This window comes from Grampus griseus (assembly GCF_964374135.1).
Source record: "Grampus griseus genome assembly, chromosome: 8".
Classification (NCBI taxonomy): Eukaryota; Metazoa; Chordata; class Mammalia; order Artiodactyla; family Delphinidae; genus Grampus; species Grampus griseus.
In genome coordinates this window covers 107025186-107052005 of record NC_139002.1, presented here as the reverse complement: position 1 = coordinate 107052005, position 26820 = coordinate 107025186, and the positions used below count along the sequence as shown (strand labels likewise).

The following is a 26820-nucleotide window of genomic DNA, read 5'->3' as shown; positions in this document are numbered from 1 at the left end:
AGCCCAGCACTCACTGCTGGAAATGTCTCCCTTACGCTGAGCTGGTGACCTGTGACTCTCATTCTCAGCCTCGTTAGGAGGGCCATCACGTGCCCATGACGACTGCGCTGATCGTGAAGCTGTGCTTCCAGCTCCCGGAGCTTGGGTGTATGGACAGCCCTGGGTGTCCCTATTACCCGGGTGTCTGTGGGCTTACAGGCCGCTGCTGAGCCGGGGGGGAAGGATGTGGAGGGGTGATGTTCATGAGCGGGGCGGGGGCTGTCATTTGTACCCCTGTGCTCCACGCGACACGGGCTTCGCCAAGCCTGAGGCATCTCCTTAGCTCACAGGAGGGGTGGGCACGAGAGCCCTCTGGAATGAACAGAGTCTCCTCCATCGCAGGCCCTCAGTTTGGCACAGCTGTTACTGGGCGTCTAGGCAGGACAGTGGGAACAGACAGAACACAGTCGGGGAGCCCAGGGCCAGGGAGGGAGGGCGCGAGAGGCCCGCTAACCGCCGCTCTTACACTTTCTCACTGGCCTTCTTCCCCCACGGTGCCGCCCTCAGGAGAAAGAGCTTCTCGCTCTCACATGCAGGTGGTTGAGCATCTGCCCCGGAGCTCGCGTGGGTCTTGAGCGAAAGCCCCGCCGCTGTCCCCAGTCCCAGCTGGGTCAGCCTCCCTCTATCACCTCCCCAGCCGCTTCTCACGTAAGTTGCCGTCTCTGACTCAAGTTTAAGACGAGAAAACTTCTGATAACAGGAGGCCGACTGCACCGGCTTCTGAGTCCTACCAGTGAGAACACAAAGTCCTCTGCGGCCCTTGCTGGCCTCCAGGGTCCTCCTGTTCCCACTCCCACTTGCTCCCTGCACCCGCAGCACAGGGCCTTTGCACATGCTGCGCCCTCCTGAATCTTGGACTAAGTCGGTGGATGCAGTGGTTTTCCCTCCCATGGTTTCCCCTGTGCCCAGCACAGGCACTTAGTAAGTACTGGTTGGTACGCATGCTACACGCAAGGCACATCACCTTACTCAGTCTCAAACCCCCGCCGTGTGTCAGGCAGCCCTGCCTGTGGTCTGTGGTCACAGGGGCAGGACCGTTTACTGAGAGTCAGCCATGTACGCGCTAAGCATTGGCTGAGATTTTGTGCCCGCTGTCTCTGATCCTTATCACACCCTCATTTTACAGGCGAGGAAGCTGAGGGTTGAGTTATGTGGGGAAGGGCAGAGCTGACTTCCCTCCCCCAGGGCTCCTGTGTGCAGCTCCATCTCCTACTAGCTGGGAGCCCCTGAGGGCAAAGACTGGGGCTCTGGTGCCCAGGGGACGGCTCTGCACACGGTTGCCCGAATCCTGAATGCCCTGCTGGCAAAGGCTGTGTCACGGGGCCACAGAGGAGGAAACAGGCTTATCTGCTGCTAATCCAGAAACGTCTGCGGAAATGCATCCAGCCACCACTTACCCACCTCCCATGCCCCCCAAGCCTGAGATGGGTACCAGGTAGGACCTGGATTCAGGAAGAATACTGGAGGAGGAGCCGTCTGCCCTGGACTCCAGGTAGCAGTGGAGTCCAGCAGTTAAGGGCACAGGCTCTGGAATCGTACGTTCACTCCTCACCTTGGCCGCCTAGGAGCTGGGTGATCCTGGGCCAGTCACATCAACTCTCCCTGGGCCTTGGTGTCCTTACTTGTAAAATGGGCATGTGACACCTGCAGGGGTGCTGGGGGATAATGAGAGCTGTGCCCCAGGGCCTGGGCCTGGTCGGGAGGAAGGCAGAACCCTCGGCACTCCTTGTTCTAAAGCAGCAACCAATCCCGGACCCAGGAAAGAGGTCCCGGTTCCGGGAGCGAAGCACCCTCCTAGGCTTTTCGTGAGGGGCTCTTGGCCGGGTCAGATGCATCTGTGGGTCGTGACCCAGTACAGACCCCAGTAACCTGCAGACAGAACGGGGGATTCTTTCTGCTGACCGTTCCTCCTGTGTGCATTCCTGGCAAACGGTCCTGAGGGTAGCCTCAAGGAGAGGGAGGGAATGTGGGGACCCACCCTCTGACCCACAGACGGGGTGGCGGCGCTCGGCTTACCCCAGAGGGCCATGAAGATGGAGAAGAAGACAGTGGCGGGGTTGTCGAAGAGGTGGCTGGCGCGGGCCGTGGCGCACGCAGAGCTCATCTTCCAGTAGCTGCAGGTCTTGTCGCACAGCGGGCACATGGTGATGTTGTGTCTCTGGTCACACATCTCCATGCTGGAAGAAAGGGAGCAGCCCAGAGTCCCCTGGCTGATGGGCAGCGTCCCTGCCGGCCCACGTGGACCGGAGCCTCCCGGAGCCACGTCGGGTGGGAGAAAGTGCTGGGGGTCCCCGCCGTTGTGGACATGGTCTGGCTCACCAGCCAGCTTCCGCCGGCGCCCACATGCCTCTTCTCCATCCCAGGTGGGCTTCAGGGATGTGTGACAGGTGCTGCCACACAGGGGCCCCAGCTCGGTTTCACACTCTCTCCCCCCTTAATGCCTTAATGATTTTTGAACAGGGCCCTGCATTTTAATTTTGTACCCAGCCTGCAACTGGGTGTAGACCCATCGGACTTGGCTGTGTGGCCGGTGAGCGTTCATCTCTGAAGCCGAGGTCCCAGCCAGCCTCCCTCTGATAACCAGGCACCGTCAAGGTTGTGCTAAGAGTGAATGCTGTCCAGTTCCTGACTTGACAAGGCCCCGGAGACCCGAAGGAGGAATGGGATCGAGGCACGAGAACGCCACGCCTCTCCTGAGCCCTGGCCGTGAGCCTGGCACCTGCTAAGCGCCGTTCCTGCGGGCTTCAGTCCATCCCTGTGGGGACGCCGTGGGACAGCTGGCCCCTGGGTACCAGCCTGCGGACATCGCTGGGCACTCTGGGCCCCTAAGAGGATGGAGAAATGGTTCTCCCGGACCTCCTCCCGGGAAACGCGTGGTTGGGTAGGAAGGAACACACCCACAAGCTGCCTGGGGTTGGGGACCCACCACGCCGGGCTCACCCTGAAAGTGAGGGGCAGTTCCTGCTCAGGATACTAGTCCGGCTCAGGGCAGGCTTTTATTCTGCTGAGTCTGGGGCTTGAGCCCAGGGGGCGTGGCTGGACAGGATGGGGAGCTGCGCGATGCCCAGTGGCCTGCCTCCTCCGCCCCGCCCAGCACGCAGGCTGTCTCCTGCTAATACTGAAAAATGCAATAATGACCATTAGCTGTGTGAGCAGAAGCTTGCACCGAGCGTCTACCTGGCCCGGACCAGCTCCGGGGCCATTACAATCCCATCTTCATAGATGAGGAAGTGAGCCCAGAGAGGGCAAGTCACTTGCTCAGGGCCACACAGCAGAGTGGGGATTGAGCCCTGGGCTCTGTCTGTCAAGCCTGTGCCCTGCACTGCTCTCAGCTGATGCCCAGAGGCCACAGGAGGGCTCCCTGCTGAGACCAGGGGGCGTGGCCCAGGTCCTTGATGCCCTCTGTGCCCCCGACCCTGTCCTTCAGCCTCAGACTCAGTTTCTCCTTCTGGAAGATGAGAAGGGAGGCCAGAATTAGGCCCTGCCACCTCTGCCCTGCCCTGCCCTGCCCTTCTCCCTGCTAACTTGGACAAGATACTGAGCTATTATTAGACACCGGGCAGGAGTCTGATTCCCAAGGGTTAGGTGGCTATCGAGGAGGGGGCCGAATTGGGTGGTCGTTTTTGACTTTTAAAAAAAATTTCTGGTTGCACAGAATCGTGGCTGGGCCACAGCCATCGGTGTTGGAGAAGCATTTGCTGAGAGGCTGTGGGGGACCCTCCTCTGCTAGCACTGTGGGCATTCAGCTCAATTCTCTTCCACAGTTACTCTTACCAAAGACTCATTAAAAGATTGTGTACATGCTGTATGTGCCAGGCACGGTGTCAGGCGTGGGAGAGGGAAAGATGGACCAGCTGGTGCCTCGAAGCATCTGGGGGAGTGCGTGTGTGAGCATGCGTGTGTGTGCCTACGTGCACGTGTATGTGGGGCGGGGACGGGCACACAGAGGCCATAGGGCACCGTGGACTCAGGAGCCAGCCAGCTCTGGATTTGAATCTGAGCTCTACCGCTTGTGAGCTGTGTGGCCTTGGGCAGGTTGCTCCAACTCCTTGGGCCTCAGTTTCCCCGTCTATAGAATGGGGATGCCGAGAATAGAGAACCATTTTTTTTTAAAGGCCGTGGCATTTTATTCACGTATCCTGGGTCTTTTTGTTGTTGGTTTTTTTTTTTGGCTGCGCTGCACAGCACATGGGATCTTAGTTCCCTGACCAGGGATTGAATCCAGGCTCTCGGCAGTGAAGGAGCACAGCCCTAACCACTGGACCACCAGGGAATTCCCTGAGAACCTGTGTTACTGGGTTGTTAGGAGGATTAAATAGGGGAACGCACGTGAAGCCCTCGGAAGGGCCCTGGGACTCATCCTCCCGTTCACCATCATTATTGTGGGAATAATGGAGCCTCGTCCCTCCCTGAGCTTCCTCTCTTCTGGGGGCCTCTCCTGAAAGGCAGAGGGGCAGGACGTCGCAGCCCCTCTAAGGGAACCTGTAGATGGAAGGCCCCCTCCACCATTGCCACGGTGCCGCCTGCGTTCCCGAGGATGGGAGGGGCCGGGGGGGCCAGAGCCCATGTCTCTGCCTGCCTGTGAGCCCCATGGCTGCCCAGCCCTCCTCCCTGCCAGTTTAAACAATATCAGCCAGTCAAAAAGCCTGTTTCTGCTGGTTTTAAACCCTTAGCCTCTCCCTTCACTGCCTTCGGCCAAAACAAAGACAAGCCATGGGTGCTCCTGCTCTCGGGGGCAAATAGAGGGGCCGGGGCGGCAGGGCAGCATCGTGCGGGGCGCAGGGGGGGGCGGGGGCACTGGCTATCCTACAAACTGGCTTGGGCCACAGTCCAGGGGGAATGCACACTTCCTGCTTTGTTCACGGCACCAAGTGAGCAGAGGCCGAGGTCAGACGGGGCTCCAGGATTCCCAGTAAATGCTGTTTGCCTCCCTGGCTGTGTGACAGCGCTGGCCTGGCCTGGCCTGGGGATGTCGGCGTCCTTGTCAGGGAGCCCGCGCCTGCCGGGGCAGAGCACCCTGGACGAGGCCACCAGCCCAGCTTCCCCTCCAGGACCGGCAGGAAGGCGGACGGAGAAGTGTCCGTGGGGGGCCCCTCACCCTCCACTCGGTCCCCTCTGCTTCTGGGCTACTTTGATCTCTGCGTTCCTCGAACCCAAGCACAGTGAGCTCGTGTCATTAGCAAACAAAAGGGACAAGCTTTCTCCTGCCTGTGCCCAAAATAACCCTGGAGGGACATAAGCCGGATTCCTTTAACGTTCTGATCCTGGGTGGGTGGAATAGTTTAGGTGTTTTTCATGTATTCACAAATCGCTCGCACAGAATCACTGAATGTGGCCTTTCTGCACCGCTGAGTCCTAAGGAGTCAGTTTCTCCACCAAGTAAGACTCCTTCACCGGCTCTTTCCTGATCAGAACCACGGATGGATTGTCTAAACCACAGCTCTGCTTCAGAGACACTGGGCTGAGCCGTAAGAAACGTAAACTGCGCTGATGTACCGGGACTGTCCCCGACAGACCGCCAGCCCCCAAGAGACAGGGCCAGGGGCGTCCACTTTTCTATCCGGTGTTTTGCCCATCGGCACACTGTTCCTGATGGAAGTTAGGCCTGAAATCCTGAACTCATAACACAATCAGTTATCCCTGGGTCGGTATTAGCAAGTCTAGGAAACCACTAGAAAAGAGGGGAGACGGTGTCCTCAAGCTCCCGCTGCTTGACTAACGTCTGGCTGCCATTCTGGGAGAACCACACCCGGCACGACGCCGGGCTGTCTCTGGGGTCCTGGCCTCCTTCCAAGAGCCCCCCACGCCTGGCCTACCCCTTGGTGAACAGTAGCAGTGCTATCAGCCCTGCGTTCAGAGACCGGGGCCTGTTGCACCCGGTCAGCTCTCATGACGGTGCTGTTGCAACATCTCCCAAAGCCATGTGGCCAGGGGACGCGGCACGGACACAGGGCCTGGCTGGCTGAGTGCGCTGCCCCGAGGTCTCCAAATGGTCACATCCGTCTCATTTCCTGACCACACAGGGAAGCGGTCAATTTTCTTGTCACATAATGACCAAGAACTAAATGGGAAAAAAAGCTTCAAAGAACGAAAAGGAGTTGGATGTTTATTTTATGTCTGCCTCTCGACAATAAAGCGTCTCCGGGGGCGATCGTGTCTGCAAAGGCCGCCCACACGCTCCGATGGCTATTACATCCTTTGGACTGGGCGGCCTTCTTTCTGACACCGCCTGGCCTGGCCTGTGACTTTCCGGGGGCACTGAGCGGGTGCATGGCGGGGCAGGGGTTGGGGTGAGGGGCCCGCGTCCCAGGGAGTTCTGTTCCTGCAGCAACAGGAATGCGGCTCCTTAGTAAGATGAGGATGTGTTCGGAGAGAGGGGCTGCCCGCCTACCTGGGGATGTTCTCATCGACGGTGGCCCATCCGTAGAGGAACACGATGATCCCGACCATGGAGGCGGGGATGAGCATCTGGGTGTAGACGCCCAGCCAGGCGAAGTACAGGCCAATCTTCTCCCCAAAATACTTCCTGCACCGCAGGGCAAAGCCAAACAGAGACACGCTCTCAATCCACATCAGGGGGAATAAATTACACCGTACCCCCTCCCCCCGAGCGAGGAGCAGCTCATCGGGGGGCCCCTGATTCTCTCAACCAAAGAAGCAGAGACTGGGGGCCCCCGAGCCAGGTCAGGTTTGGGGTGCTCTCTGCTTTCCCTATGCCAGCACTTCTCTACTGTGCCCCGAAGGTGGGCACATTTCCACCTGTGATGCCCACGCTGAAGGACACGATGTCTCCCGGAGGCTGTCAGCTCTGTTCCAGCCCCGTTCAGCCCAAGAACAGGAAAAAACTCCAGCCCCGAGGCACCAAGAGAACCAGTCACGCTGTGTGTTAAGCGTCTCTGGCTCCTTGATGGGCTGAGCGCTGGTCTACGTGGCCCAATTGCCTGATCTGCTCGCGCCTTCCTGCCCCGGGATGGAGGTCCCCTCAGGAGAGGACGCATTGCCCAGAGGGGCAATTCTTACAAATTCCCAGGCAGCTCTTTCCTTCCTTTCAACACAGAAAGAAATCACACCAGATGCCTGGCTGGGTCAAGCTGGACGGTGAATTTAGGGGGAGACAGTGAATATGACAGATAAGAGCCCGTCCTGCAGTGAATTTGAATAAACTGCTATGTAAGGCTCAGCCAGGCTCCCATCCTGCTGGGAGACCTTGGCTTTCCTACACAAACTCTTCAAGTTCAAACAGGCCCCCGTGCACTGCACACTCAGCACAGTCGAAATGCACAGGGACATCTATCCCATCAGGCCTGCTCCCAGCGTCCCCTCTCACCTGACCAGGTCGATGGGCTGGTACTTGTAGAAGACCCCGTAACTCGCCCACTCTTCGTACAGGAGCTGGGAGAGAGGAAGTGGTGAAGGGCTGGGGAAAATGTAGCGCTCCCAGGTTGCTCCCCAGAACACAGAGCTGCTGGGCCCCCGCTGGACTGAGGGGTCTGCTCACAGCTACGTCATTCATTCATTCAACAAACATGTACAGAGGGTCAGCCCTGTGCTGGGTACCGTGGTGGATGCCGAGTTCTGAGCTGAGCACGGCAGACACGGCCCTGAGCCCTGGAGTTCCCGTTCTGGTCAGGGAGACGGACACGAGAAAACGGGTCAAGACTTTCAGCTCTGGTAAGGGCCTTGAAGAAGCCATGGGTGGTGGCGGGCTCTCCAAGGAGGAATAGGCTTATTTTTTATTTTTTTATTTTTTTTGCGGTACGCGGGCCTCTCACTGTTGTGGCCCCTCCCGCTGCGGAGCACAGGCTCCGGATGCGCAGGCTCAGCGGCCATGGCTCACGGGCCCAGCCGCTCCGCGGCATGTGGGATCCTCCCGGACCGGGGCACGAACCCGTGTCCCCTGCATCGGCAGGCGGACCCTCAACCACTGCACCACCAGGGAAGCCCTAGACTTATGTTTTTAGGTGACAGTGGGGATGGGAAAGAAACTTCTGGCATCATTATAGAGTCCTCACTGCTCACGATTTGATCTGGAATTGATCTCAAATGGCTGTCAGACACCTCACTTTCTTTGTAAAAAGACAGACCCACCAGGCTTTGCAGCAGAGAAATACCAGTGGTACGATTTTTAAAAGTCTCACGGGACGCAAAGAGAGCCCGATGTGTGTCTCCTGAGATGGGCTGTCTGGTGAACACAGCTTAGTGAAATAAATGAAATCTACACACTCCATCATGCCCAGGCTCTGGGCAGGATGGCAACGGGCTTGGCGATTGGAAGCCTTGTATGCACGCATGGGTATACGGTGTCCTCGGGAAGACGCTGGGTTAGGACTGCTGGTTTTGATAAAGAAATCCCATGCATGTGGGTAATTAATGCTTTACCGACCTTAACTCAAAGCCTACGGTGACACTGCTGGCTGGAGGGGAGCTGGGCCCCAGCTGGGAACCCAGGGCCTCGGCTGCCCATCTCTGCTGGCAGGAAGCAGGGGTGGGGGACGCCCGTGAGAACTCACCATGGGCCCCAGGTCTCTCCTGTACACCGAAGCTTGGCTTGCATCCTGTTTCCTTTTCTTAATATTTGGACTTAAAAACTTGGGGGTCTCCTATATACAGATTCTGCTGTGGCCCCTGAACACAGCCTTTTATATCATCGCCCAAAATACTCTAGACTATGGACTGAATGTGTCCCCCCAGGTTCACAGGTTGAAGCCTTAGCCCCCAACATGACTGTATTTGGAGGCTGCGTCTTTCCAGAAATAATTAAGGTTGAATGAGGTCATGAGAGCAGGGTTTTGACCTGACAGGACTGGTGTCCTTAGAAGAAGAGGAAGAGACATCAGAGCTTTCTTTTCTCACGTGCACACACGGAGGAAAGGCCGTGTGAGGACACAGTGAGAAGACGGCTGTCCGCAAGCCAGGAAGAGAGCCTGCACCAGAACCCAACCCTGCCGGCACCTTGATCTGGGACTTCCAGCCTCCAGAACTGTGAGACATAAATGTCTTCTGTTTAAGTCTGGTGTTTTGTCATAGCAGCCTAAGCTAATATTACATTCTCCCCACTGACTTGGAAGATCCAGAGCTGATGGGATGGATTTCTATGCACAAAGATGCCTTCAACCGAGTCTCTGAAAATTAAAAATGTCTAAGAGGCTCACGGGGACGGGGTCAGCTTCCACAGACCAGAGAGTCAGGGGTCCCTAGAAATGGCCTTCTAGCAAACGTTTCCATTTCTTCTCTCCTTCTGCAGCTCTGAAAATAATACTCAGGAGAACAGAGGTGCTGTGTTTCATCAAAAGTCAGCACACAGGGACAAAGTAAGTAGGGAGGAAAAAACAGGGAGGAAAATAACATAGAGAAGCTAAAGGCCTTCTTAATAAATGATGAGCGAAACTTGCTGTCAAAATCCTGGGTTTTGCCTGTTCTGATCCTTATAAGAGGAGCTTTCTTTAGATTTTAAGTCTCTCTGTAAGTGGCACAAGCGGGATGTGTTCAGCATGATTCCGAGTTCTGAAAGACTTAATGGCAAGTCTGGCTGCTGGTGGGGGAGCCTCTGTAGCTTCTGGGTAAGGAACTGGGATGCCCAGGGCCTCCCCCCATCTCAGAGGAGAAGGGGTCCAGGAATTGGAGCCATGCTGCCCTGCTAGGACGGTGGCTCTGCTGGGTCTGGAGTCGGTGTCCCGGGCAGCGTCCCGAGTGGGTGATCTGAGCCCCGCTGGGCATCCAGGGCAGACTCCCTCCCCTCTGAGCTCCATCACCTCCTTGATACTGAAGGAGTCTGTCCTTCCTCCCAGGTCACGGAGTGGACGCAGATGGGCTCATGCTTTGTGAAGCGAAGTGCTGGGGGCTTGTTATGTGCCATGTGTCTGATTACGCAGAAAAGGAGGAAAATCCTCTACAGTTTCACTCTCTAAAGGAGAGGCCGGGCCAGCAAACTCTGATGAGATTGTGCAGCACCTCTGGAAAAGCAAAGCGCCGTCACCAGTCACCAACCGGGCAGCTTCCTCCCCTCAGCTGAATGGATAAAGAAGACGTGGCACATGTATACAATGGAACACTACTCGGCCATGAAAAGAAACGAAATTGAGCTATTTGTAACGAGGTGGATGGACCTAGAGTCTGTCATCCAGAGTGAAGTCGGAAAGAGAAAGACAAATACCGTATGCTAACACATATATATGGAATTTAAGAAAAAAAAATGTCATGAAGAACCTAGGGGTAAGACAGGAATAAAGACACAGACCTACTGGAGAACGGACTCGAGGATGTGGGGAGGGGGAAGGGTGAGCTGTGACAAAGCGAGAGAGAGGCATGGACATATATACAGTACCAAACGTAAGGTAGATAGCTAGTGGGAAGCAGCCGCGTAGCACAGGGAGATCAGCTCGGTGCTTTGTGACCACCTAGAGGGGTGGGATAGGGAGGGTGGGAGGGAGGGAGACGCAAGAGGGAGGAGATATGGGAACATATGTATATGTATAACTGATTCACTTTGTTATAAAGCAGAAACTAACACACCATTGTAAAGCAATTATACTCCAATAAAGATTAAAAAAAAAAAAAAAAGAAAGTCAGCTGAAATTTACACCATAGACCAGCTGGGGGAGCATCAGAGCAGCGAGATGGGAGGCAGGGAGGGAGTGGGGAGGAATGAGGGCAGAGACCCTGGGATGGAAAGGGAGGGAGTGGAGATTGCCGCGGGGGAGGGGAGGCACGGACAGACGCGCTGGAAGGCTTGTCCTCGTCATGCTGGTCACCCTGTTCCCGGGCCTCCCCGCTGGGACTGGCCACAGCAGGCAAAAGCCACCATCCCCTGAGAGATGTGGCAGATGGGGCACACTCCAGCTTTCTACATAAACCACTTTACCTCGGTGGACTTCTCTTCCTGCTGGGAAGAGAACGTTGATCACCCTGCAGCTGTCAGCGTAAGGAAACGAATCATCAGATTTCCCGGCTAGGCTGGCAGAACTCTGGGGGCCCCTCAGTCTGTGAGCAGGTGGGAGGTGTCGGGGCCCTGGGGCAGGTCAGCTGGGCACCGGTGGCTCTGGTCACTGTGACCCTGGGAGCCTTCCAGCACCTGGACCTCAGAGGGATCCTGGTTCCCTCCACCAGCATCTCTCCTGCCCAGATCTCCCACCTGGGCCCATGTGGCTGGGCAGGTCCATCACAGCGCTGACGCTGTCCTTAATTACTGTGTATGTACTCAACCCTTGCTGTCTCCCCCTAGGACGGAGGCCAGGTTTGTCTGGTCTGTGTCTTCCCCAGCTTCTCAAATAGGCCAGATAACAGGTCTCCAGTAAGTAAGTGTTGAATGAATGAATGAATGAATGAATGCTGGGCCAGGGCCCCGTGGCTCTCAGTGCAGTATAGGAATGAGGCCACCTCAATCCACACCTGGAGTAACCCTCCCGCCCCCCAATCCTGGAGGAAGGAGCGCTTGGCCCCAAGGCCCCGAGCGTTTGTGGCCCGAAGATCAGGCCAATAGCTGTGGCCTTGCTCAGCCCTGGCCCAGGCCTGCCTCTGCTGAAATATCCCTACCGTGCCCCTGCTCTTCCAGCTCAGCACGGGACCAGGGCCTTGCTTGGCTACGTCCCCCCTTCTGTCCTCGGGCACTTGGGGCTCCTGCCACTGACGGGATACCACAGATATTGTCATTGTGAAAGCAAAATACTCAGAACCAGATCACTTTAGATGCAGCGACCACGGGAGAAAGAGTTCTCTGAGTTAGGACACAAACACGTATCTGGGGCATTTCCCCTTCCTCCCTTCCTTCTTTCCTTCCTTCCATCCACCCACCACTACTCATCATCCAGCCATCCCTCCCTCCCTCCATCCATCCACCCGTCCATCTATCTGTCAGTCCATCTGTCCACCCATCCACCCACCCATCCGTCCATCCACTCGTCCAATTCTCCCTGATCATGGACCAGTCTTTGTATTCATGGCTGGGACATAACGTTAAGTGAGGAGAGCGGGGTGGAAAGTGGGCCGCATTCCAGGCACGGAGCTTTTGGGTCTGGATAAACCTGGAGCTGTCTGCTGGGCCGGCACACTATGGTGCCCAGTAAATCGTTCCTGAGTAATAACTGAATGAGACAGTCTTGGCACTGACGCGACCATCGGCCAAGTTGTCTTTAGATTAGAAAGGCGGCAGTGCGGCTGCAGCATGGGGAAGAGGGTGGGAGATTAGGGCGGAGGGGCCTGGGCCCTGGAGGCTGAACGGCCAGAAGAGGGTCTCTGTGGAGGAAGGGCATCAGGCAGTGGCAGAGGGCTGCAGAGGGACGAAGGGGGCTGGGCTCTGAGGCCAGGCTTGGTGCAGGGCAGGCCCGTGGACGGGATGGAGGAGATCTGCAAGTCACGGGCTCTCAGACGAATGCCAGATGTTACACTAAAAATAACCAAATATGTAATTTTTGTGCTAAATCAGATAGCATCTTCAGCTGGATTCCCGGGCGGGCGGGCAGGCGAGTTGTATCAAGTACCGGAGGCTTAAAAACACATATGGGGGGCTGGAGGGAGGTGGGAACAGAGCATTCCACACGCAGAGTCTCCCGGGCCTTGCAATTTGGGACAAGGCCTCCATTGTGAGGTTCTCAGGGAAACATCCCTATCCGGCACCTTGGAAGGATCCGTTCTTGGGGAGCAAGAGATGGGACAAAGGGGGCTGAAAGGAACGCAGAGCCCAGGGAGGGCTGCTCCCTGAGGTGAGGGAGGGCAGGGCTTGTTGGGGAGCTGGGATAGGCTCATGCGGAGGCAGGGAGGCTGGGATCCGGGTGTGGGCACGCGAGGGAAGGAGAACTGGCTGTGGTGGCGCGGATGTGGGGTGGGTGCAGGACCAGAGCTTCCTGAGAGCCTGGGTGGGTGGAATTAGGGAGAACCATTGAAGCATAAAGGATCACTAGACATTTCCCACAGTGTGTCTCATGGGACACCAGCTCCATAACTTTCCCATTAAAAAGGGTTCCAGGTCAAGTGAGTTTGAGAAACTAGCTTGACCACCATGCATCGTGTTCCCGCGTGCTGCTGGGGGCTGGTGCACTCCAGGTGCTGGCCCCGTGGCTCCCAGAGTTATTCTCCCGGAAGCCAGGCAGGATTAGGCCAAAGGTCGGCAAAGAGCCCTGGAGGTTCTGACCGATCCAGTGAGACATGGGTTTGAAGCTGCCCAGGTCAGTGCAGGAAGGAAGGGCAGGCGGGGGGCACGTCCCTTCCCTTCACACGCTCAACCTGCCAAGGATGCTTTTGAGAATCAGAGAGGAAAACAGTCCAACGAGGTGAGTTCACCAACCTTCTCGCTCAGATGTGGGGCTGCAGTGCCGTGACCACCGACCCCTGTCCCCTGCTGGCCCCCAGACCCCCAGACCCCAAGGAGCGGTCTCCCGGCTCTGTAGCACATACCTTCCTGTCGTTGAACTCCACGTTCTCCCCTTCATAGTCTCCCTGTAAAGAGAGAAAGGTGTCTTACTGTCCTGTAACCTTTCCAGACATGCACTCCAGCTGCCCCCACTACGCAGGTGAGCTAGTCCCAGGACAGAACTTCACACAGTGCGGAAGGGCGCCCAGGCTCCCTCCTCCTAGGATAAAAAGTGTCCCGGGAAAGCCCGAAGCGCCTTCCCCTCGACACAGAGACGACGTCCAGGATGGGAATGCGGTCAGGTCCTTGGAACTGGTGACACAGAGGAAAGGGGGCTTCAGGGGCTGGAGGGATTGTCAACAGGGTGAACGTGCATCCCACTCTGCCAGGAGGGTCCTGGAGTCTCATCCCAGGCCCCACTAGGGTGGTGCCCTCTTTCCTCTCATGTGTCCCAGGAGGGACCATGAGTTAGATGATCCCAGTGCATACAGATCGGTGAGTGCAATGCTCCCATTCTACAGATGGGAACACCGAGGCTCAGAGGAGCAAACTGACATTCCTGGGAGAGACAGAAAAATCCGGTCAGACCTGGGACTTGGATCCAGGCCTCCAAATCCAATGGAAGAGAAGGAGTGTCTAAAGGTCGAAAGCTAGCCCAGTATTCCAACGGGTGACACTGATGACTAGAAGCCTGGCCAACCGGTCCTGAGGACTGCCGGGCAGATAAAGCTCTGAGGGCTCTGGGAGGTCTGCCTGGTGCCCGCTCCTCTCACCAGCTCCTTCCGTGACCCCCCTTCCAGCCCCGCCAGCCCCCTCCAGGCAGGGAGAACTTGACCACCAGGTGGGCAACCGATTCCTGTGGTCTTTGCATGAAGATGCTCTGGGAGCAGTTTAACCAAATTCCCCCCCGGGTCTTCAGGGGCCCTCTCCACCCAACCCAACCTATCCCCTTCCCAGAGTTTTCCCTCTTGTCTAAGATGGGCCCACGATTCCAGCAGCACCTCATCTCTGTAGAGGTCAGCTAGCCGGTGACCTTGAAGGAGTCAGATGCCAACCAGGAAGGAAGCCAAACAGCCACCCAGCAGTGGCTGAAACGCCAAGTCCTTCTCTGGATTCGAATGCTGGTTATGGAGTAGAAGGCTCTTCCCCTATGTGCCGTCCTAACAGGCTGCTGTCTGCTTGGCAATGACCCCGGCCCCTGGCCTGGCAGACGCTCTCGTTGAATGAATGAATGAGTGAGTGAACGCAGCAAGCAAGGCCCTGGAGAGGGTGGGATGCTCTGGGCCACGCACTGAGATGTGACCAGGACAGCTCAGGGGTGAGAGGCAGATGGTGAGAAGCGTACACGCGCGGAAGGGGCCTGCTGCCTGCCAGAGGCCAGGTGCAGCCTCGCAACAGCCGGCCTCCTCTGTTTAAGGCGTGGGGTCCACAGGGCCAGCTTCAGAGGATTTATCTCCCCAGATATTTGAACAGCAGCTTTGGTACTTAACGGGGTGTGTGTCCATCAGCTGTGCGGAAAATTCATGGATGTAAGATCTCATATTCCCTCGAGATGACCGAGATAGATCCATCATCCCGCTGGAAAGAGCCGTGGAAGCAGAGCCAGAGGATCTGGGCTCCGCTCCTCGGCTGTGTACGCGTGGGCAAGTTGCTTGAGCAGCCGCAGCCTCAGTTTCCCCGTCTGTAAAGTGGGAACAAACCCCACGCGGCGGGCTTCCCTACTGCTGTGTAAGGGACAAAGACGATGGTGTGCAAGGAGTTTCTAACATGAGGACCTTGGAGGTGCTTTTTGGGGGCTCAGGGGAAGTCTTGGACTCATCGGTTTAAACTGCTGCTAGAATTGATTCCTGAGACAAAGGGGGCAGCGAAGCCTGAGAAAAGGGGTGTGTCGGCCTCCGGGGGAGGACGCAGGGGTGGTGCGGCCAGGGCTGGCTTCTGGCCCCAGCTCCTCCACAGGGGCTGTGTGAACTTGGGCGAGTCACTAAAGCTCTCTGAGCCTCCGTGTTTGCCCCGGATTAAAGGAGATAAAGCTCCTGCTAGACACAGTTCTTTGCATACAGTAGGTGCTCAGAAATGTGGACCTTTCCCCTTTCCCTTTCAAGACTTAAAGGGCTGAATCCAACAGGCAGGGAGGCCCTGAAACGTTTCGGCTTCTGTCCCTGACATCTTGGCAGGAGTGACAGCTCAAAGGCCAAGTAGGGCTGAGCAAACCTGAGCGGCACAGATGGGACGGAGGAGCGAGGCGCCTTCCAGGGAGAAGCCGGAAGCGCCCGCCGGGACCTGCGGGGTCTGAGTCCTCCCTCGAAGCATTCATCCCGCAACAGGCCAATCACCAAGACACCTGGACTTAACCCCGCGCTGCATTTATTGAGCGCCTACTAGATGCAGAGGCTTCCACGAGATGCAGCGTAATGAACGGCGGCCCAACAGTGTTGTCTTTGTGGGACAGGGAGCATGGAGGTCCAGAGGGGAAGACTCAACCGTGCCGGGGAGGCGGGGAAAGGAAGGCTCCATGGGGGTGCTTTGTTGGCCCTGGGGAGGGGTCGTCCAGGCAGAGGAGGAGGGAAGAGCACTGCAGACAGAAGGAACAGCATGAACGGAGGCACAGAGGCGGGAAAACGGGACCAGTCGAGCCCACATCCTTACAGTAAGTGACGGGGGACTGCGGCAGGTCGTCTGAGCATCCTTCCCTCTGAGGCTACGGTCCGGGTGGACAGCCCTTTGCTGTCCGGCCCCACCCCCCGTTCGTCCAGCGTCTTACTGAAAGCCCTTCTGTTTCTGAATTCCTGCTAACACCCTCTGCAGCCCTGGCAACTGGACAGGGCAGGTATTATTTCTAACTTGCAGATGGGGGCACTGGGGCTCAGAGAGGACAGGGGCTGCCTCTGCTCGAGGTCACAGAGGCGTGAGCGGCCAGGACTAGAATCTGGGTCCCCGGGCCCCCATGCCTGTCCTCTCTCTCTCCTAGCCTTTGCAGTAACGCACATTTGGAAAGTTCCAGAGATCCTCTGTCCGGAGTTCCCACACTGCTCAGGCCCCATGGCCCATCCCCAGTGCCCTGTTGAACTCTAGTCCTTGTTTCCATAGAGACAATAAGAAGAGAATCTTCTCTCTCTCTATCCCAAGCCAAGACAACGCGGCCGTGGCCACAGGCTATATTTGTCAGGGGGATACCAGTGGGATTTGGAGATTCGGCTCAGGAAACTGGCCACTTGCTCTGCAGAAATAGATACAAAACAGAACTCTCTGGTCATTCTGCCAGAGCCCGGGTGGGGTGGGGTGGGGTAGGGGAGACGGAGCCAGGGAAACTTCTTGTGGACCAGCTGGCCGTGAAGTTCAGATATGGCCGTGCAGAGTTTCTGCCACAAGTGCCCCTGTCTTGGTGGAATGATTCAGTAAGCATAGATGGCTCTGTGTGTGACTCTGGTCCCCACCTGGGGAACCAGGAAAGGCCGGGAGCGGCTGACATTCACAGGAGCGCCAAAGCAGGAAGCCTCGACCACAGGATAACGAGAGCTCCCTCGGGGTTTGGAGAATCAAATGACGCGCAGAGATGAACTATGTTTGTCAAGGTTACTTACATCGTGCAGTGGGTAGGCTGCCGAGTAAACGCCATTGGCCAGCAGGCTCGTGATGCCTTGAAAACAAAGGCAGAGAGAGGATTACGGACCAGGCCGGTCTCCAACGGCTCCGTGTTCAATCAGAGCGGTCCCAGGGCTGTCTCAATCACCGAGAATTTTCTCAAAGCGAGCCACACCTGGTTGCACAGAGCCCGACCACCTTTCTGGGGTTTCCTCCCCGGGTTCGACTAGGAGATGATAAAAACATGCTCTATTGGCAGAATTAGGAAGACACAGAGGACACCCCGAGAGGAAGTTACATCTGGGAGGAAGGAGGTACCCCCAAACCTGCGATTCACCAGCTACCCCCGCCTGCTGGAGGGCAAACCTGCAGGTGAGGAAGGGGGATTGTAAGTGGTTAGAAAAGCTGAATCATGAGAAAAATATGGATGGAAAAATTGATGGTGTCAGAAAACACACATACAATTTGGAATTAGATTTTAGGTTGATTGGAAAAGCCAGAGAGGAGGCCTGCGTGCCCCACGCGGGGGCAGAGGCACTTACCGTATTTACCACATTTTCGCCTTTTACTTAAAAGGGCAGAGTCCTTCTTTCTTCCCTCTCCTTGCCCTGTTTATACATCCGGCTATTAGTTACATGCAAAAGGGCCTGAAAGGATCAAAGCTGCATTTGGGGGCAAAGCGCTCACTCACAGTCCAGCACTCCTGGGGGCAGGGGAACGATGGCCGGGCCCCTTGTTTGCTGCCTGAAGCCCCGCGTTGGGAGCAGGATAAAAATAACCACACCTGCACCTCCTAGAATCCAGAGGTGTGGGCTCGGGCACCCAGCCCCAGAAGACAGCGTCGTGAGGGGGTAAGGCAGAGCCCGGCCACGCATGGGTCTGGGGCTTCCCAGAGATCTGATCTTGCTTCACACACATCCTTGGGGGCCAGGGCTGCCCAGGAGCTTCCACGAAGCCCTTTGCTGGTCACAGAACCCTCTGCCTGGATGAAGAGGCTTTCTAGGTGGTAAGGGGGTCAGATTTTTCAGTGGCCTGGCCAGCCCACTCTTGACTACTCTGCTGTGACACTGGTGGGAAAGGCACTCCCTGAAATCCACTTAAAAATAGACCATCTCCCCAGCTAGTGATCGGGAATGGTCAGGGCACCTAGGGACACTTAGAAATCCAAACCGGAACCAGGTGGGAGCTCGTGGCCAAAGCCCCATGAGTGGAAAGTTCAGCTGCAGTAAAAAATGAACAAGGGGCCGGACTCAGGTTCACTGGGCCCCCCCACTGCCCCTCGAATGCTCTCAACACCATGCTGCCACAGGTGCGCCCTCTACCCGGAAGCCTCACCCCTCCAATGTCATCTCATCAGAAGGACCTCTGATCACTGGTTCTACATCCCCCATCACTCCCCATCTCCCTCAGCCTGCAAGACTGTCTTCTGGTTTACCTTGTCAGCTCTCATCTGTTTCCGTCCTCCGGAATGGAAGCTCCCTGAGGGTAGGGACCTTCCTGGCACAGAGGCTGGTGGGGGACCGAACCCATCTATGAATCTGGAGGTCAGGAGGGCTCTCAGACAAGGCCAGTGTGAAATGGGGTGCAGAGAAGGCCCCCCCATCTCTCTGTTTCATCACTGGCTCTGGGAACCAGCGCTGCCAGGGAACTGGCCACAGCATGGCCCGGGGCGGGGATCAGCTCAGCTGAGAAGGGCCAGACCCTGGACTCTCTGCAAACCTTCACAGCGACCGCACGAGTCTCCACCAGAAGGGACCCCACAGGGGCGCTAAAGGGAGACTGACTTCTGAGATGCATCGCTGGGACTAGACCCATGCTTCTCCCCACTTCTGGTGGCTGGGGCCCCCCTGGAGGACCTTGCTCCATCGGGGACAGTTTTCCTGGCCTCCTCTCGACTCCTGAGAGTGTGTCCCCCGCCACGACTTAGTACACGGGCTTAGAAATTTCAGGCCCAGAGGGTGGGCCCGTGACTGACCACTGGGCAGCCTGGCTGAGCATGGAGGTGTCATCCCCCCCCCCGCTGCATCCTGGGCCTGCCCCAGACTTCAGCTGCGAGCAGCTGAGTCCTCCTGCACTTTGCTTCCTTCCCTCCCGGGAAGCCCACAGGCGGGGCATCTCTCCTGAACCACAGGCTCAGGGCTTCAGATGCTTCCAGAGCACGAAGGACTGTGCCGTGAGCTCCGCTCTCAGCGGGGCATAAAGCGGCTCAACAGGAAGGGGGGAAAGACCGGGAAAAGGCATCGCTTTGCCCTGAAACGTTTTGCAAACGTTTAGCAAACTCAGCCTGCAGCGGTGGGCAAGGGACCTACATGGCGGGGCGCGGGGCGGGGGGGATGGTTCCCTCTGCACGCTTTAATTGAGAAGGTTTTGCACCTGTGGTTGAGGTGGTCTGTAAACCGGTACCCGAGGAGCCCAGCGGGGCCAGTTTTGCGGCAGGTTCCGCCTAAGGGCACACGTCGAGGGGCACCCCTTCCAGCAAGGCCACGGCCCGGGTGGGGCACCTTCTAGACTGTGCGTGTGTCTGGCTGCTGCCCCGGCTGGAACCCTAACTACCTCCCCCTGGACTGTGAAGGTCAAGAGAGGGTCAGAACCCCTTGGTCACCCTCCAGTTTCCAGCAGCCAGGATTTACCGCCTCTGCGCTGAGAGGCTCCACAGGCCGCCACAGATGCCTCAAGCCAGAGAGGAGGATCCTTTCGTGCTTAAAAGGGTCGTAAAACCGCCCCTTGGTCCTGGAACGGCCCTCCTGCCTGAGACTGTTACACCAGCCTTAAATCAAAGCCCTCTAAAAATCCCCAGGCCGCCACCCGCCTCCCACGGAGAAGATGGAGCGGCAAGATTACGCCGCGAGTGGAGCGCTGAGCTCGAGCCCCAGGCACGCCCTTACCCATGCTGTACTTGGCTTTGGTACACGTCGTTCTCTTCAGGATTTCGTAGACCTGTTGTGGAGACAAGGGGGGGACCAGAGCTACACCATCACGGGTCACCGGGAAGGGAGGTGGTGACCGTCACCAGCGCCAGCCTCCTGCGTGCCCCAAGGATGCGGTCGGGATGGGCGTTCTTGGGGACAAGGTCACCTCAGAGGGCCCACGCTGCGCTTGGGCGCAGGAGTACGGGGGTCCTGTGCCCTCTGCTGGTGGGTTTCCACCCCTTTTGGCTGAGAGGTGAGCTGGAATGCAGAGGCATGAGGACTCCGCTGATACGACCACTCTCGGGTGTGGCCCTGAATGTTCTAGAAACCTGTGCCCCTTTTACGAACAAAACACTTCACTTCTCCGCCTCAGGAGCCCCGGCTTGGGGGTCTGCCTACCTGGGTCTGCGTCCTTGTAGCCGTGTGGTCTTGCGCTAACTACCTCGTGCCCCGTGCCTCAGTTTCTCCACCCACAAAATGGGGTGAAAAGAATTGGCCCTGTGCCATAGACACGTGGGTCAGGGCACTCTAACCCCTCGAGACTCCCCCGAGGTCCCACCCTCCGGTTCCCCCCAGGCCCTGGGCCATCTGACCTTCTCTCCTCCCCTCCGTCCGCCCAGCCCTGTCCCAGCAGCCTGGCCTCCTGGCTGCCCCTCTCACTCGCCAACCCTCTCCTGAGGCCACAGGGCCTTCACCACGGCTGTTTCTTTTGCCAGAAGTGCTTCTCCCCTGAGAGCTAAATGGCTACAGAGCCACCTTAACAAACAGGTCACTGGGCAGCCACTGTCCCTGTTGCTCTGCCTTCTAACTTTGCTCTCTCTCTTTTTTTTTTTTTTTTTTTTGGCCGCCCCACTCGGCTTGAAGGATCTCAGTTCCCTGACCAGGGATGAACATGGGCCCTGGCGGTGAAAGCGCCCAGTCCTATAACCACTGGACCTCCAGGCAGTTCCCTAACTCTGCTCTCTTGTCCTGGATTACTCCACCCCTGCCATGTGCCTGTTGCCTCCCTCACCTCCTGCCCATCTTGGGCAGACACCACGTGCTCAGTAACTGACTGATGAATGAGTGAATGGATGGATGACCCAGTTAGCTGGCTCTCTCCCTGGCATCTCTTGCATCTAATCAGTGGCCTCATCCTGACCTTGCTGATTCTCCCATAACCACCTCCTCCCTTCCACGTGCAGCCACAGCCCCCCTTTACAACCACCCCTGTGATCCCACACCCACCCTCCATCTGCCCTTCCACGACTGGCCACTGGCAGTGATCTTTCTAGGACCTTGCTCCACAACCATCTATGGCTCCCTAGTGCCTACAGGCTGAAAATCCAAGTCCTAAGACCAGCACCTCAGGTCCTTCCCCATTGTTCCTTGCTGATCCTGACTCCTACCCGCCTGCACACTGGGCTGCCCCGATATGCTAGCAGTACAGGGAAGGAGACAGGAGGGACTGTTATATCTTTGTCTAGAAGGATGTTGGGTCTCAAGACCACAGGGTCCAACTAACTAAGGGCAAAGTTTTGAGTCACCAAAGAGTTTCTCTGGAGCATTGGTGTTTTACAAACAGGCCTTCAGCGTCTCTGGGAGAGAGCGCCCCCCACCCCAGAGGTAATCGGAGTCATGGCTCGTTCAGTAACACTTACTGGCTCGGATAGAATTGCCTTCTGTGACTTGGGGATCATGGTCTGAGCTCAATTTTAAAGTGGATTCTCCACGAGAGGGGGCCTAGAGCTTCCATTCACATATGACCCCAACCCCAGGCCACCACCCCGACAGCAAGAGTGAATTTATGGGGACTTCCCTGGCAGTCCAGTGGTTAGGACTCTGCACTTCCACTGCCAGGGGCCCGGGTTCGATCCCTGGTCGGGGAACTAAGATCCCGCAAGCCACATGGTGTGGCCAAAAAAGTAAAATAAAATAAAACAATAAAGTAAAAAAAGTAAAAAAAAAAAAGAGAATGAATTTACGAATCTGCACCCAGCCCTGTGCTTCCAGGGGCGTCCCGGTGGCTCCAGATCGTGTAAAAACTGGGGCGCACATACATGTGGAAACGCAGCGCGTGCCTCGGTTTCCCCAGGTGGCCATTCCAATTCTCTCCCACCCCAAAATGACAGAGAAAAAGAGAAACCGTCCAGGTTCAACTGCGTCTGGTTCTCCTGAGCGGTCGGTTTCCAAGAGGGAGAACTTACCTCTCCTGGACCACACGTCAGCCTCGAGCTACATCGGCTGCTGACGTTTTTGCATAAACGAGTTCCTCATTGTTTATTATAAATTATGAGACTTAATTGCTAGTTTCATCAGTAACGTGGTCAATAATAAAAACCACAGCAGCGGCTACGTTCCCGGCGCTGCACCCAGGTTACCCTTGGTGTGGGCGCACGGCTGCCCTTTGGGCAGGACACCACCTCGTCCCGTGCGCGAGTCGCGAGGCTGGGAGGGGACACAGGGTTGATGGGACCGGGCTCTGTCTGTCCAGGCAGTGGCCTGAGCCCCCCAGGCCAAGGCAGCCTACACCACTCGCTGTCCTGTGCCTGGGTGCCCGCCCGTCTCGGGATGTGGCTGTGAGGGGCAGTTATCTGCTCAAGGTCAAGCCGCCGCCTCCTGCCAGCCCCGCCCCTCTGCTCGCCAGGCTGGGCTTTCTGGGCCAGGAAGAGAGAGAAGCGGCAGCTTGGCTGAGAGGTTAATACTTGTTCAGACAGAAGTTGGGTCCTGAGCCGTGCACAGCCCAGCTTGGCTGGTGGACAACGTGGCGGCCGATGGATAAACGTTAAACCAATACCTGGAGTAGGGCAGGGCGGCCTGGTCAGATTTCAAGCCACAGTTTGCTCGTCTGGCGAGGCTCTGGAAGTCTACCCAAACCCTCGTCCCTTTGCCTGCACCACCCCATCCCTCCTGCCAGGCCTGCCTGCTCACAAACCCCCAGAGCGGTGGGGACGCACAGATTCCACCGAGGGCAAGTGGCAAGGAGGCTGGAGAGGCGAGCTGGGAACTGCAAAGATGCGGGAACATTTTGAAATAACCCAGCGGGTCTGGAATCCCTCTGCTTCTTCCCTGCTGCTCCACCCCCGCCATCCCCTGGGCCCCTCGCAGCCCGCTGGTTTTATTATTCTAATTATTTCTGTCACAGACAATTAGAGCCCCTTCCACCCAGAGGAGCTCTGCTGAAATGAAATTATCATCCCGTTTCCCGGGGCCACCTTGCTGGGGAGCTATGGATTCCCACGAGGGAGCGATACTTACTATCGTGCTCCGGGTTTTGCTGTCGAAAAAGGAATCCTTGTCAGACAGGTCAAATCTGTTGAAATTTTGGGAACAGAAAGAGACACAGCTCACTGGAGTCAGCGCTCCCGGTTTCCGAGGCCTTGGGGGACCACACTACCCCCGTGAGCGGCGACCGTGAAATCGAGGAAGCTCTGTCCGCAGCCGCGTGTGATCCGACCCCGGGTGTGATCCGGCCCCGGGTGTGATCCGGCCCCGCGTGTGATCCGGCCCCGGGTGTGATCCGACCCCGGGTGTGATCCGACCCCGGGCATTTGGAAGAGTCTGTACATCCTCTCACCCCTCGGGGAGGCTGGGAGACCCCCGTGGGTGGGAAGTGACCCCAGGGGCAACTGTGGTCAGACCTCCCTCGCCAAGGATCCCTCTTCCTTCCAATGACACCCTCGGGGGCAGCTTTAGTCTCTGCTGCAGCACTCCTGGGGTGATCCCACCATCGGACACTTTACTATTTAAGACAGTCTCCCTATATTTTCCAAATGGTTTCCGTCCTGAGGTCCTGGGCCACACAGAGATTTCCTAAGGCTTCCTGAGGGCAGAGGGATGTCTCTGGAACACGTTATTCGATTCCCAACACACTCAGCGTACAGCCGGGGAGGGCGACTCGGGGTTGGGGGTGGCCCAGAGCCTGGAGGTGAGCCAAGCCTGGCAAGGCAGGGGGTGCCAAGGGAGGTGGCCAGGGCCCTGGGGGTCACGGAAAGAGGGCGTCTCCCTCTAATGTGCGGGGGCCCGGGTCCTGACCCTGGTGGGAGGAGTTGGGCCAGAGCCACTCCCTTCTCTCTTATGTCTTATCCCCTGGAGGATCGGGAAACAGCGAGTAAGGCATGTGGCCCCGGCCCTGTGACTAATGCCCTGGCCAGGGCGGAAGCCCCAGTTCTGAGCAGAGGCTCTTCATGTCTTGTGGGACCAGGGGTGTCCAGGAGCCTCCCATCCCCTAGAGCTCGTCATCCTATCCCCACAGGATTCCCAGACTCCAAGCTTTCTATTCCCACCCCTGCCCTCGCTCCAGCTCTGCCCAGTGAGACCCCACGGAGGCCTGGCAGCTGCCGCTGACCCAGGTGGCTACGCCTCACTGCCCCTCAGTAGCAGGGGAGGAGGGAAGGTTCCAGAATGGGTGCAGCCCTGCCAGGCAGCCGCGCTGGCTGCGAGTCCGGGGCCTCAGGACTCCAGCTGGGGCTGCTTCTCGGTTCCTGGCGCCCAGAGCTCGGCAGCCTTCCGGAGGTGCAGCTAACCAGACCCGACTCCTCGGGACACATCCCAAGAGGGACAGAGCGGGGCGGGGGGAGGGTACCCAGGCCACTGCTTTGGGGCTTTGATCCCAGGCCCAGGCCTTCCCTCACATGGGCTCAAGCTAGTTTTCCCAAGTGTCACCCAGCCGGACAAGACTTGTTGTCCCCTTAACTCCTCAGTTAATAATGACCTTGGAAATTATTTCCAGGGCCTCTTCTGTGCTCAGGAAGCACAAGCTCTTATGCGAATACGCTCCAGGGGCTGAAATCCCCCTTCACTGGGGGTTGGAGAACTCCCTCTGGCCTCAGAGGACCAAGTCCAACACGGGGTGGAATCACCGCACAGTGGGTGGCCCTCGGGAAGGGCAAGCGGGAGGGGGTCCCCACTCACAGGTGCTTCTTCTCCCGGGAGAAGGGATAGGAGAGCCTCTTCGTGGTCTGGGGTCTGTGCTCCGCCACCTTGGGCTGGATGGGGTCCGTCATCTTCTGGAGCACAGAGTTGATCTTTTTCAGGAGGCCACGGGTCTCATTAATGTGATACAGCTGCGGGCGAGGCAGGGAAGGGGGACACATGTCATCTGCTGAACCATGACTCTGGGAATCTATTCTGAGACGGGCAGGGAACTAGCCCCCTGCCACAGAGACGGCCCGGCCTGGGAACAGGGGGCGGGGATGGGCCACGATGCCCCCTCCACGTCCGCGTTTCTAGATGAGCCTGAAAGCTCAGAGTTTCGGGAGATCCCAGCCAAAAGGGCAATTCTAGGACATTCCAGAGAACTTCCCCCAGCTTCATTTTTGTTTAAAAAGAGGTAATCCAAAGGATTCTGGAGGCTTTGAGAAGCTGGGAGCTGACTCACTCCCGAGAACAGCTTCGTCCCCCCTGCTTTCCTCCCCAAGGACAAAAGTAAACCCGACGCCTCGCTAAGCTCCTTGGACGCGCTGGCAGACCGCTTCCCAGCCTGAAGCTGTCAGACATTAAGAAGAAAAGCCCCAGCAAGCGAGGAAATGGGATTAAAATGAGTCTGATAAATCAGCTGAAATACTGAAAGTACGAACGGTCAGAGCGGGAAGTTTCACTGTGTTTGTATCTATGAGAAGTTCCCGGGCTCCTGCGGCATCTCTGGGGGAGCGGGTTATACTCTCCGCCCGCAGGACACGGGAGGCCTCCTGCCCTCCCGGGGGTGGGGGGGCTGAAGCTCCCTTGGGCTTTCGTAACAACTCAGACCCTCCTGATGACGTGCTCCTGCCGGGCAGCCCTGAAACGACCCCTGTGGAGTAGGGACGTCACCACTCACCTTCTTCGTCGGCATCTTCAGTTTCAAAAACTCAGCCTCTCTGCACAGCACGTTCCAGGGCGCGTGGATTTTTACAAATCCAACCCCGTGAATTTTCGTCTAGAGAGAGGGGAGAGGTCCTTGGTCAGCGTGGGCAGATGTTTGGGGCTGAAAACCATTTTCACCTTCGGGGACCACAACAGTTTACGGGGCAGCTGCTTCTGCCTGTCACCTCATGGCTCCTCTGACGATGCTTTGAGGCACTGCTAGAATCCCCTCCTCCCAGATGATCGAAGCAAGCTGCGGGGCCGAGAGGGCTCCCCCAGGTCCCAAGGGAATGACAAACGGCCGGGAGGGTGCCTGGAGGGAGGTCCCCGATCCCACAACACCTGGGAAGTTCTCAGAGGGGTAGCCGGGGGGCCTCAGAGACCTTGCACAACTGAGAGCCCAGGCCCTTCGACGGAGTGGACGTACTCGGTGTCCCTGGGGTGCCCAAGCAGAGATGAGGAGGTGATGGTGAAGATGGTCCCCTCTGGGCATCTCTGTGGGGTCAGGACACACCTCTGTCTGGACCCGGCCACCCTCCGGGCTCCCTGGGTCAGCACTGCCTTTATCCTAATGTCAGAGGACTCGACGTAACGCTGCATTTGAGTCCAGCCCCCCGCCCCCACTAAGCTGCTGTGAACTTGGACAAGTCATTTCTGGTCCAGCGTGTCTGAATGACAGGACTGGGCAGCTGAGGGCCCCTGAGTGCTGCCCCACCAGGAACTGCACAAGCTAAGAGCTTCGAGAACTGACTCCAACGAGCTCTATGGGAAAGGCAGGACCACTGCCCCCCTTTCACGGAGGGGAACACTGAGGCTTGAGAGATTAAGTCACCGCCTAGGTTCCTCAGAAAATTAAACCTAGAGCCACCGAATGATCCAGGCATCCCAGCTCTGGGTAGTTATCCCCAGGAAATGACATCAGCACGTCCACATCAGCACCCCCACGTTCACTCAGCATTACTCACGACAGCCAAGACACAGAAACAACCTAAGCGTCCTTGGACGGATGAATAGATCAAGAGAGTGTAGACATATACAGCGCAGTATTATTCACCCATAAAAAAGAAGGAAATCCTGTCATTTGTGACAACATGGATGAACCTGGAGGACATTCTGCTACGT

General features: G+C 57.2%; 1 protein-coding gene across 3 annotated transcripts in view; it reads right to left on the bottom strand.

Annotated features, from left to right (window-relative positions):
- Positions 1-26820, bottom strand: part of ANO1 (anoctamin 1) — a gene marked incomplete at its 5' end in the record, with an annotated part of 161917 nt that overhangs the window by 43119 nt on the left and 91978 nt on the right. For 2 of the 3 annotated variants that reach the window (XM_082661152.1, XM_082661151.1), the window contains 9 exons: positions 2056-2216; positions 6431-6565; positions 7367-7431; positions 13429-13470; positions 16966-17021; positions 19852-19903; positions 23113-23167; positions 24769-24920; positions 25673-25771. In XM_082661152.1, the coding sequence (XP_082517278.1) occupies positions 2056-2216; positions 6431-6565; positions 7367-7431; positions 13429-13470; positions 16966-17021; positions 19852-19903; positions 23113-23167; positions 24769-24920; positions 25673-25771 (817 nt within the window). Of the gene's footprint in view, positions 1-2055; positions 2217-6430; positions 6566-7366; positions 7432-13428; positions 13471-16965; positions 17022-17508; positions 17575-19851; positions 19904-23112; positions 23168-24768; positions 24921-25672; positions 25772-26820 lie in introns of all 3 variants that reach the window. The other variant, XM_082661150.1, reaches the window with a different exon arrangement.